Here is a 13090-nt window from a genome sequence, read left to right on the forward strand (position 1 = left end):
AAAGTGAAGTGAAGATAATGGAAAGCTTAATGGAAATTATTTAATACTGTAACTAATATATTTGGTTTGTTCATTTATGTAGGTGTGGGATTGTCAAGTGAGGGTGGCAGTGGGGCGTCTGCTGCCGAGTCTGGTGTTCCCGGGATGGTGCGTCAGCTGCCGAGTCTGGTGTTCCCGGGATGGTGCGTCAGCTGCCGAGTCTGGTGTTCTCAGGATGGTGCGTCAGCTGCCGAGTCTGGTGTTCCCAGGATGGTGCATCACCTGCCGAGTCTGGTGTTCCTTGATATTCATATTGAAACAGCCTGTTGTTCCCGAGTCTAGTGTTCATTGGTGGTTTAGTAAGTAAGAAAATAAACTCGTTAAGTCAAATTTAGTCACTTTTATTGGCCTCCAGAACGTAACCCTATTTTCTCCATTGATTACATGTACAGTACTGTAATTACATATCGCGATTTAGTATATAGTGAACATCATTGGACCCTATCTCGTGATATATCCAGACCCTACTGTAACAGAAAATGTAAGTAATAAATAAAAATACAGTACTGTACTGTAATACCAATAATAAAAAAAAAAATACTGTTCTGTATTCCCATTTGACTGCTGGACAAAGAAATATTTGCCAATTGTGTCTTTGCACATAAGAGACAGCTCACACCAGCTGAGATCCCACACGCCGTCAACCTCTCCTTCCCCACTCAGTCTGCTAACTCTTGCACACAATGAAATGTTTATTCTCTTATGTTTCAGACCTTATGATAATTAATGTATTTCTTTTCTTGTCTTGCAAATTCTGTTTGTATACAGTGACCCCTCGGTTAACGAACTGCCTTCCATAAGGATTTTCAATTCGGTTAACGAACAAAAATTCGGTTAACGAATTTCTTACGAACCGACCTCAACATGTTTTCGCTTGCACTGACCGGGCAACCAGCTTTAGTATCAGTCCGCCAATACATTAATCGGTTCTAGGGCTTAAATTCCTTACTATTTTAGTAAATATCAAGAAGTTTATACTATTCAATAATTTTAAAAGTTTAATATTAACTTTTTTAGTCATTTTAACAATTATTGAACATAATTGAAGGTAAAGAAACTAGTTTCTGGTGTGCCATCCAGCTTGTTAACACACCAGACAGGCGTTAGTCTCTCTCTGTTTTCAGTGGAGATAACATCTTGCTTGAGACTCTCTTCAACTAAACGCTTTTTTCTGTGTTTCCAAGCAAATTATTGGTCATTTTGAAATATATTTTACATATTGACAATATATAATGCAGTGCAGTGTTGATTTAAAGAAAATAATCTTGAAATACACCAAGAGAACTAAAATTTTATGGATGAAATGGTGCCATGGGGTGACTTCTCTTCCACCCCAATGCCTTTTCTTCTTCCTTCTCCTCCACCCCCATTCTAATTCCCATCATCATCATCCAGGAGCCTTCTACATACACACCTCAAAGTAAGTGAACTTTTCTACCATTTTTGTTGAATTTAGGAAATTTTCGGTGAGCTGGAACCAATTACCCAAAAACCCATTGAAACAATGGTTTCGGTTAACGAACTTTTCAGTTAACGAATGACCTTCTGGAACGGATTGAGTTCGTTAACCGAGGGGGTCACTGTACTTGTGTATGCATGTAACAGAGTAAAAAAGAAAAAAGAAAAGTATATCTACCCGAATTATGAGTTAAAAAACACCCATAACTTAACTCAGTTCAGCCTGGTAGCAAGAGGGATAGGGAGATGTGGCTACAGTGATGAGCCTAACTTGGCAACAGTGTCACTAGTGATGTAAAAAAATTAAATAAATTTATCTGTTAAGTTTCATTTGTATCAGGTTTTGTAAATTTAAAGTGCCTCACTGTATACAGTATAGTGAATGAGGTTCTGTTCTTCATGTAGCAAGATAAAGAAAGAATCTAGGAGTATGGTAGGCAACCCCAGGTTAAATGAGCTTACTGGGAAGGTTAGCCTAACAAGAGCATGTACTGGGTACCTATCGTTCACCATAAGTTAAATGAGCTTACTGGGAAGGTTAGCCTAACAAGAGCATGTACTGGGTACCTATCGTTCACCATAAGTTAAAGGAGCTTACTGGTAAGGTTAGCCTAACATGAGCATGTACTGGGTACCTATCGTTCACCATAAATGAACCACGGAAATGCATAATTTTAACCCCTCAAAAATATTATTCATGCATAGTTCGACCCCTACTTTTTGCATAAAAATTCTATCATAAAAACTCAAACTGTACAAGGAAACGACCAGTACATATATTTTACTTAAGGGAGAGATCCTGGAAATGTTTAAATCTAGATAAATAGGAGAATTAAAATTTACAACAACAATTATTAATATTTGTCCTTCAAACTACAATACTTTATTTTCCTCATGTCTGCAATAACTTGTTCTTACACCAACATTGATCAGTCACAGTTGCTCTGATCTAACTTCCTAGTATCACATTCACTTCTACATAATGGTTCCTGCTGCTTTGTAGTATAGTTGGGCCTCGGACTCCTCCTCTCGGGCTGTGGTTGTTCTCTACTGTAGCATCTGCCATATGAATCCCAAATATTTTGTGTCTATTTTTCTCGTTTCTCTACAGTATTTGTGTGACTTTTTTTAAAACCCTTTTAACCTCACCAATTAAAAATGTATGGACAGGTGTCTTTCGTAAATCACAAAAGTATTGATGGATGTTATTTTTGTGTTAAGTGGATCACTTTTTTTTTTTTACGGGGATTAACCCACCAGGGCACAGGTCACTGACCCACATAGGGGTCTGGGGGGCGAAAATAATAATACAGTGATCCCTCGGTTAATGAGCGCCTCGGTTAACGAGCGCCTCGGTTAACGAGTTACCTCCCATAAGATTCTTAACTTCGGTTAACGAGCAATCCCTCGGTTAACGAGTTTCTTACGAGCCGACCTCAACAAGTTTTCGCTTGCATTTGGCGGTCCACCAGCTGTAATATTAGTCCGCCAATGCAATAATCAGTTCTAGGGCTTAAATTCCTCACCATTTTAGCAAATATCAAGAAGTTTATACTATTCAATAATTTTAAAAAGTTTAATATTAAAAATTTTTAGTCATTTTAACAATTATTGAACATAACTGAAGGTAATGAAACTAGTTTTATGCATGCCATCCAGCCTCTCAACACACCATACAGGCGTCAGTCTTTGTGTCTTTTCAGCGGAGGTAACATATTGCTCGAGACTCTCTTCAACTAAACGCTTTTTTTCTGTGTTTGCAAGCAAATTATTGGTAATTTTTAATTTTTTTTTACATATTGACAATATATAATGCAGTGCAGTGTTGATTTAAAGAAAATAATCTTGAATTACACCAAGAGAACTAAAATTTTATGGGTGAAATGGCGCCATGAGGTGACTTCTCTTCCACCCCAATGCCTTCTCTTCTCCCTTCTCGTCCACCCCAATTCTAATTCCCAGCATCATCATCATCATCCAGGAGCCTTCTACATACACACCTCAAAGTAAGTGTACTTTTCTACATTTTTTGTTGAATTTAGGCAATTTTCGGTGAGCTGGAACCAATTACCCAAAAACCCATTGAAACAATGGTTTCGGTTCACAAGTTTTTCGGTTAACGAGCAACCTTCTAGAACGGATTGTGCTCGTTAACCGAAGGACCACTTAATAATAATAATAATAATAATAATAATAATAATAATAATAATAATAATAATTCATAGTAAATAAAATTTATAATAAAAAATAAAATAATAAAGATAATAATGATAATAATAACTCTAATAATAATAATAATAATAATAATAATAATAATAATAATAAAGAACCATAAATGCAAAAATAAAAAATAAAGATCAAAAGTGAGAAACAATATGTATGTTGTGTTGCCAATAGTAGGAGAAACAATTGAGACCCTGCAATTGTGTGTAAATGAGGCAGAAAGTCAGATCAGCAACCTGGGACTTGGTCACAATTTTCGTGATGCCATAGAGCAGCAGGGTCTACCATTAGACAACACATTATGCTTCCAATATCTTCACAGGCGGTGGTACCTCCCTGTTTGATAGCTGCCTACTACCTACTTAGAAGCCTAGGAATATTCTGGTACAAGTATACCTTTGGCAATGAAGCATCTTTATCACAAAGTTTGTTTTCCCCTTAATAATAATGCTAATAATAATAAAAAAATATTTATTCAGTAAAGTTAACATACATGTTTACAACTGGATGAACTTGTTCATAAACGATGCAGTTATAAAGTTCAGCATGAATGTAGACAAAGTATACATTGCATGTAGGCCGTGGGAGTATTGTACACAGTTTCCAGTGTGCTGAGACAGTGCAGGTAAACATCAATGGTAAACAGTAAGACAACTTGACCAAGGATAGTCGACAAAGCTTATTTTCTGGAAAATCCTTTGCTTAAGCTTATTCTTGGTCTCTAATCTACTACTACTACGTTGCTGTCACTCAGAATCGAGTATAACGATCATCCAGCTATGATACAATGATACGAGTTATTAAGGATGTCACCTTCATTGATGAGTTCTGAGGTGACTAAAGAGGCCGATACGGGACCGGCAATGTCGTTCACAGATATTGAACATGTGGGGGGACTACATCTAATGCGGGAGGGGCAGTGGCAGAATCTTCCCAGTGTTGGCGCTTGTCTGCCTCGTTATGCAGTCGGGCTAACTCGAAAGTATCGACACCTTCTTGTGTGGTGCTCCTCCAAGCATTACGGTGTGTGGTAATCGTCTCCCAGATCATAGGGTCAATTTGGTACTTTTTCAGTTTTGTCTTAAGATTATCCTTATACCTTTTCAGTTGCCTGCCAGCATTACGTTTACTGTTCATTTGGTGATTGTAAAGTAGCTGCTTTGGCAGTCTACTGTCGTCCATACGGGTAACATGGCCAGTCCAGCGTTGTTGTTAATGGATAATGGTAACCTCAATGCTTCTACAGTTGGTGTCAGCAAGAATATTGGCATTTGTTCGCTTATCTTCCCAGTGAACTCGGAAGATGGAACGTAGAATATGTTGGTGAAAGTTTTCAAGTGCCTTGAGGTGCCTTCTGTATGTGGCCCATGTCTTGCTGCAATATAGCAGGGTGGGGAGGACCACTGCTCAATATACACACAACTTTGTAGATAATTTCAGCTCCCTATAGCTGAAGACATGGGTTACGGGATCTGCCAAAGAATTGAGATGCACATCTGATCTGATATTGAATCTCTTCATCGATGTCTGTGGTGGTGGACAAGTGGGAGCCGAGATACTGAAAGTGGGTAACTTTAGAGAGGGTAGTACTGCTGTTAAGCTGGATGGATGGTAGAGGTGTGGCTGAACCAGGGACAGGCTGAAAGAAAATTTGAGTCTTACGTACATTCACCTCAAGACCAAAGTGTGCATACGCATCAGTGCAGGTGTTCAGGATCTCCTGTAGGTCACGTTCAGTGTGAGCTCATCTGCAAACTGAAGTTCAGCAATGGAAGCTACTGACACCTTTGTTCCTGCCTGGAGTCGTCTTATGTTGAAAACACTCTCTAATCAGTAATAGTATGTATACAGGAGTATTATCAAAAGTTTATTGATAGAATTCAATAGTAATAAATCTCAGTATTTACCAATTACACTTTTGAAATTAGATGATTTCCCATCAATCACATTTCAGGATGCAATCATTCTGCCAAGTTCTAAAATAGATATGCTAGGTCTCACCATTTCCTCTAATATGTCATGGAAGCCACACATCCACAACATTACTAAAGCTGCCTCTCAAAAGCTGGGAATGTTGTACAGATGCCATAGCTACTTCACTCCTGAACAGTTGCTTCAAGTTTATAAGGGATTCATTCTTCCTAACTTGGAGTACTGCTCTCATATCTGGGGTGGCTCTTCTTCTGTCCAACTGTTAGATTGAGTGGAATACGCATTTCGTCTTATTGACTCTCCTCTTTAGTTGATAATTCACTGGTCAACATAAAAAAAAATTCTCATGGTTCTGGATCAAAACAGTCTGATTCTAGTGTAATTGTATGTGCTGAACTCAATTATGACATTCGTATAGCTGTATCAGGCTCAGTTTTCCAGAACCAGCATATCTATATATTTAGTGTACCATGCTATTCATACAGTAATTTATATGCTCATTGGCTCCACTTATGCAATTATTTTGTCCTGATTTGTGCTTTTTTGTTTGTTTCAGTTTGCTGATTCATGATATTGCATATCTACACCTGCATGATTTGTAATTATTCTGAAATTAACAAAACATGGAACGTCGCAAGTGTGTGAACGGTGCTGACAGTTTTTGCTACATATGTGGTGCCTTCACTCCTGGTAGCCTCAAGAAACCAATCACAAAAGCTGTTCGACTGAACTACAAAAGTTACTTCAAATGTCATTTGGGTGACCAAGACAAGAAATGGGCACCTCATGTAGCCTGTAAGTCTTGTGTTAACCACCTGAGCGAGTGGATGTGTGGTAAACGAAGTTCAGGAATGCCGTTTGCTGTACCAATGATATGGCGTGAACCTAAAGACCACAGTAGTGACTGCTACTTCTGTCTCACAAATATTAAGGGAATAAAAATCAAGACACGAGGCAAGGTACAGTACCCCAATATTGCTTCTGCAATCCGACCAGTACCGCACAGTGCTGAACTTCCAGTCCCAAATCCACCGACTGAACAAGAATTGAGTGATTCCGATTCTACCTCTACCTCAATGGAAAACGACTACCAGGATGACTCTGAAAATACCAGGCCTAAACTATTTACTCAAGAAGCGCTTCATGATCTCATCAGGGACCTAAACTTGTCAAAAGAAAAGGCTGAAGTTTTGGGATCCAGACTAAAGCAGCGTAACCTGCTAGAAGATGGAGTGCATATCACTACAGCGCGTTACCGACATAGACAGCTGTCTGCATTTTTCAAGATGGCAAACAACCTTTGTTATTGCGAGGACGCAGTATCTCTCATGCAACAACTCTGCAAGTCTGAAACATACAAGACAGAGGTTTGGAGGCTGTTTATAGACTCAGGAAAAGACTCTCTGAAAGCTGTTCTTTTACACAATGGCAATCGGCTTCCATCTGTCCCAATAGCACACGCAACAAAAATGACTGAGAGCTATGAAACAATGAAAATTCTGTTGGCCGCTATAGAGTATGAGAAACACCAGTGGAAGATATGTGGTGATCTCAAAGTCATCAGTTTACTACTGGGCCTTCAGAGTGGCTACACAAAGCACATGTGCTTTTTATGCTTGTGGAACAGCAGAGCTGATGCAGAGCACTATGTGAGAAAGGATTGGCCGACAAGACCAAGAAATGTGCCTGGAAAGTTTAACTGTGCTCACAATCCGCTTGTAGATCCAGAAAAGATATTTTTGCCTCCACTGCATCTAAAGCTCGGTTTGGCTAAAAATTTCATCAAAGCTATGGATCAATTCGGTGCTGGGACTCTATACTGTACTTATCTCAGAAACTAGGTGGTGTGGTTTCCGAAGCCAAGTTGAAAGCAGGTGTCTTGAATGGACCACAAATTCGTATACTAGTTAATGATAGCGAATTCACCAAAACATTGAACCCACTGGAGAAAAAAGCATGGGAATCATTTGTCAATGTGCCAAAGAATTTTCTTGGAAACTATCGTGCTGACAACTACAAAGAAATCGTAACAACCATGCTTCAGAATTATCATGCATTGGGAGCAAGGATGTCCTTGAAATTGCATTTTTTCCACTCTCATATTGAATTTTTCCCAGGTAACCTTGGAGACGTTAGTGATGAACACGGCGAAAGATTTCATCAAGATATTGCCATAATGGAGAGCAGATATCAGGGACAATTCAGTCCTACCATGATGGGCGACTATTGCTGGACACTGCAACGAGAAGAGAGCAAGCTGTACAAGAGAAAGAGTAAAGTTCAGAAGCACTTTTAGAACTTCATATTTTGTCATTATAAAGGATTTGAACTTATGTTTTTTGGTACAATTTTTTATGAGCTTATCTGTGATAGGTTTAAAATTGTATCTTGCATGATGCGATAATGTTACTATATTTACTATTTTTTTTATTCTTTAAGAAAGTAGGTCTGATGGTAGAATGAAACATCCAATTAATATTCATTAATATGAAATTAGTCATGAAAGCACAGTCACGAGATAATCTCATCTTTTGCACGACACGTGATGGAATATTAAATATTTGTACCTATTGATTTTTTATAAAACCTGGTCTGATAGAACAAAACAAATATCAGATTCGAATTCAGCAATATGAAATTAGTTGTGTGAGCATGATCTCATATGTGAACCATTTTGGCTGTTGACCAGTGTAATCTTTCTTCCCTTTCTCTTCACCGCAATGTTGCTTCATTCTCTCTCTTTTACAGGTAATCTAGCGGGCTATGTTCGGTGGATTTGGCATCCTGTGTACCGCCGGCAAGGCTCGTAACACTCGTCTTGCCCGTGCTGCCCACAGTTTCTCTGTGGCTGTCGGTCACACTAGAATAACCAGTTATAGTACATCCTTCTTTCCTCACACAGCCAAACTGTGGAATGCTTTGCCTTCTTCTGTGTTTCCATACTCTTACAATGTCTCACTTTAAAAAGCCGGTTTTCCGGCATCTTCGTGGTGTAGATTAATATGGTCTTTTTCTTTTCTATTTTTATTTCTTTTTACTCTTATTTTTGGCCCCCTAGGTCCTGTTGTGGGTCGATGACCTGTGCCAAGGTGGGCTATTCCCCGTAAATTGAAAAAAAAAAAAAAAGCATTACATTGCACTTGGACTATCTGAGGCTGGTGGAGCACTACAACATTCTGTGGTTTAATAAAATAGAAACTCTCTCTCTTCTCTTGTTATAGCTTCATCTGTTATTCATTTCTTTGTTTCAGCTTTGAATTTCTTTACACTATTAGTACTGGTTTTGATGTGGTCTGGTAACTTGTTCCAGTCTATTATAGCAGAAGTGTTTTTCGCTTGATCGCAGACACGAGGTACCATAAAATATATGTTCATTCCCTCTAGTGCCCAGCCGGTTCATATCCCTATACCTTGCAGTTTGTTGTTAGATACTCTGAGCACAGTCCACTGACAATTTTGTAAGTATGATTCAGCCTCAGTTGCTTCACTCTATCTGCCACACTTAACTTGTTTAGTGATATAAGAACTTTATGACCAATGTTATCTCTTGCCATACACTCTCTGAGTCAGAAGGGCGGCTGCCTGACTGAACTGTGTTGCACACTCCTGGTATCACATCACCCAAAGGATGGAAAAACCTATTTCATGTACATAAAATGTATGCTATTGTATTCTAGGATATGCTATGTATCATTTTCTTGTTTATTATGGCAGCTCTTGTTAATTTTTGGCATATGCAAAATACAGAATAATGAAGGATTGGAACCTATTCCCATTTACTCCATATTAAATCTACCCCCGATAATGATGTCTCCAAGAATGAAGTGGATTTTATGAACATAGCTACTTTGCTGCCAGAAGTATACTGTACACCCACTAAAAAATTATTCGGCACCCGTGTCATATTGTATCACGCCGTAAGGGTGCCGAATAATTTTTTAGTGGGTGTACCTGTATTCAAATTTTTTTTTTGATTGGTGCAGCAAATAATTAACCCCTGGTGTATGGTGTCACCTCTGAGCAGAATAAAATCATCTGGCATTAGCCAAATATAACACTAAAAGTGGTGTCCCAGTAGTGAAGGGGCTAAAAACAATATTATCTGTATATTGTATTAAAGAAATACAAGTGAAGATAAAATAAGATTTATAAAACTTAAAGAAATTTTTTCAATATACTGTATGCCTTACAGTACGTTTCCTACATCAAAGTTGAAAGAAAAAAATCTAAAAAATTAGTTGATTGATTAAGATTATAAAAATTTCTCACAACTTTCTAAATCTGTTTATCAAGATATCAACAACCCTACTGATCTAACTTAGACATCACAGAGAACAGATATGAAGCATTAGGAATCAATCTGGTGGCCAAGGATTACTTTTTTATGTTTGGAATATGAGTAAGTACTGCATTTATGGTATATCTACTAAACTTGTTGTTTCAGGACTTTCCTGTTGCTTTCTCAACCTGTCATGCAAAAATCTCTGTATACACCAAGTTCTATACCTACACAAAACTTGAAATGTAATGAAAACAGACAGATATAGACTCATAAAGTGGCAACAATCCTCACTGACTCACCTTCTTCTCTCAGCTGTTTTCTGTAATTTTTACGAGTATTTTGGAACCAGGTTTTAACAACAGCATAATCAACCCCAAGTTGAATGGAAATTGCTAATTGCTCTCCAGGTTCTGGGAAGTTATCATGGTCAAAGTGGGCTTCCAAAATCTCACGTTGGTTTCCAGTGAAGTAAGTTGGAGTTCTTCCTGAAATTAGCAAGTTAATTTTGAGGTTGTTAGATGTAAGAAAGAAGATGGGTGAGTGTAAGATGAGCTCTCAGCTGCCAAGGGGGACAAGGTGTGATGGACAACACTTCACCCCCCAGTTCATAAATGTAAAGTAACAAAAGCCACTTGGCCAACAGCATCAGCTAAAATATGTAATTTTTTCCTTGGTTTCACAGAATTTTTCAGTCTTTGTAAGTTAGTGAACTGTATTAAATATTAAATGCCAGTTTTTGGTAAGATTATAAGCATTATTCCTTAACCCACTTCCCGAGCTGATTGTTATAGTAACTTCAATAACATAAAACTATTGCCATCATACATGCATGTGTCAACTCAGCCAGGCAGCAAGTCAGAAAAGTTGGAATATTACTTCATCCACTTACTTTTACACCCAACCAAATCAAGTGTCTGCCATAGTCTCTTATTTGGCACATTACGGCTTCTTCTGCTTCGTTGTGGTGTTGTTGTAGTTATCTCGGTGGTCGTGGGTGTCGGAAGTTCCTGAGATGTCACCTGGATCGGGATCATTGGTAATATTGGCACATATCTCTTCTTGCTTGGCACCTGTACACACACACAATAACACATTATAAAATCCCTGCTTGGAAAATGCCAAGATAATCACTGATGTGATGCTTGCCCCCATCAGAAGTCTCTATGCCAAAGAACAGTTATAACTCTGATAATATTTTTTCTAAAACAATGACAATCAAGCTCAGCCTACATAAGAGTACAGGTATGGAACCATTTATCTGCTGTCCCAGCATTCGGAACGCTGCAAAAACTGGTTATGGTCTTGAACCAATTATTTAATATGAATGCCAAGTAATTCCCAGGCTGAACCGGTATATTTCCAACTGTTCCCCACCTGTGAGCTATATGTTATGTTATGCATATTTTTCATCTTGTAATTTCAGTCAGTAGATTTACATAATTCTTTTTTTTTCTCTTGGCTAAATACACACACAATTCTACATACAGAAAGTGAAAACAAAAAATAATCATACGGTATAAAGTTTTAAGTATCTATGGGTTTCCACTGTGAAAGCGTGTGGTGAATGTGTGGAGGTTGGATGGTCCGTGGCACAGAGTATTGTTGCTAGGGAAGGTTGCCTCTCAGCATCTCTCGGCTGGGCTGGTTGCGAAGGCGAGTGTCAAGGCAGCCAGCGTCCTTGAGATTGCGATGCAGGGTGTACAGTGACTTGAATAATTTTTGCTCTTTTTATACTTCACTATTGCTATTTAAATGCTTTCATTATTGCCATTTATATGCCTATAATTTTAAGTTTTAATATTACAGAGTACTGTACAGGTAAAGATACTTTTAGGAGTGAATCTAGTTATCTGAACAGGGGTTTCACAGCTAGTTACAGAGAGTTTACTGTACATTTTAGACCTGGCCCTCCAAATTCCAGAAAACCTTATCTGGTAACCCCCAGGTTCCAAGCATGCCAGATAATGGTCCCATCCCTGTACATACAGTACAATATATGGTATTATATGTACTTGAAGTTGTACAGAGTACAGGTATTAACTCACTTTCGTCTACAAAACCATTCCCAAGCTGCTCAATGGAAACAAAACTAATGTATTAAAGGAGAGTTGGATGGACTGAGGTAACATGTGTTCCACCTCTCCCACTTTAGATTAAAAATCAGCATGTGAGTGAAGTAAGGGAAGAAGCAGGAGGTACAAGGCAGGTTGTTACAGATGATCAATGTGTGGGGCCTTGTAATGAAAGGAGAACTTGGAGGATGTGTGGAGGCAGACAGTACACAACAGTACATGCTAACTTGCTAAATAGCTTGAAACATTACCAGAGAAATATTACTAGGCAGTCTCCGAGTTTTGAATGGGTTATGTTCCCCGACCGTGTTCTTAAGTCGGAACAGTGTTAATTCCAGTTTAAATGAAGTCAAAACACAACCCTGCCAATACAAAATAACAATAATATCCAGAGTTGTAAAGTAACTACTGGTAAATAAATTTACCTGATTTCTGTACTCATGTAACATTTTTGGGTATTTACTTTTTAAAAGTACTCAAATTTTTTAGTACTTTTACTTAAATATGGTTTTCTAATACTTTTACTCTAATACAATTGAAAAACATAAGTGTGGGTGGATCTGTGATGGCTATGGTGTGGGGAGTCACCAAGCAGTCACATACCTTGAGGTCTTGTGAGGTGACGTCAGGTCAAGTGGCAGTGGCCATGACAGCGAACTTTCCCCTTGATTTTCTTGTGTTCATTAGAGTAACATTTAGCTAATGTAATAATACTATTACTTAAGTAACAATGTCCAGTACTTTTTACAACTTTGATAACATCCCATACATAACAAATAACGTAAATAATGTATATAAAATGATGCTAACAATATAAAGTAATGTAAGAAATGGGATTTTAGTTTCAGATTTTTGTGAGGAATATATTGGGACCCATTCGTAAGGGCAGGTGTTTGTAAATCAGGCGTTCATAACTTGGGGACTGCCTGTATATGAAAAGCCACCAGAAAGCAGAAAATCCTTGGTTCACATTGAATGGATGAAGCACAGTGCAAATTATCAAGTTCTCTTGACTATACTACAAATAAAATTTTCAGGGTGACTCTCTCAATAAAAGTAGGCACCTTCACATCACTTCTGTGGG

General features: G+C 38.2%; 1 protein-coding gene across 6 annotated transcripts in view; it reads right to left on the minus strand.

The window, feature by feature from the left end:
- The window catches only part of LOC121877707, a 53292-nt gene that overhangs the window by 20621 nt on the left and 19581 nt on the right, over window positions 1-13090 (minus strand). For all 6 annotated transcript variants that reach the window (XM_042383538.1, XM_042383541.1, XM_042383539.1 and 3 more), the window contains exons 11-12: window positions 10824-11004; window positions 10234-10419 (exon numbers count right to left, since the gene is read on the minus strand). In XM_042383538.1, the coding sequence (XP_042239472.1) occupies window positions 10234-10419; window positions 10824-11004 (367 nt within the window). The remainder of the gene's footprint in view (window positions 1-10233; window positions 10420-10823; window positions 11005-13090) is intronic.

The sequence above is a fragment of the Homarus americanus genome, unplaced genomic scaffold (genome assembly GCF_018991925.1).
Source record: "Homarus americanus isolate GMGI-L3 unplaced genomic scaffold, GMGI_Hamer_2.0 scaffold24523, whole genome shotgun sequence".
NCBI lineage: Eukaryota > Metazoa > Arthropoda > Malacostraca > Decapoda > Nephropidae > Homarus > Homarus americanus.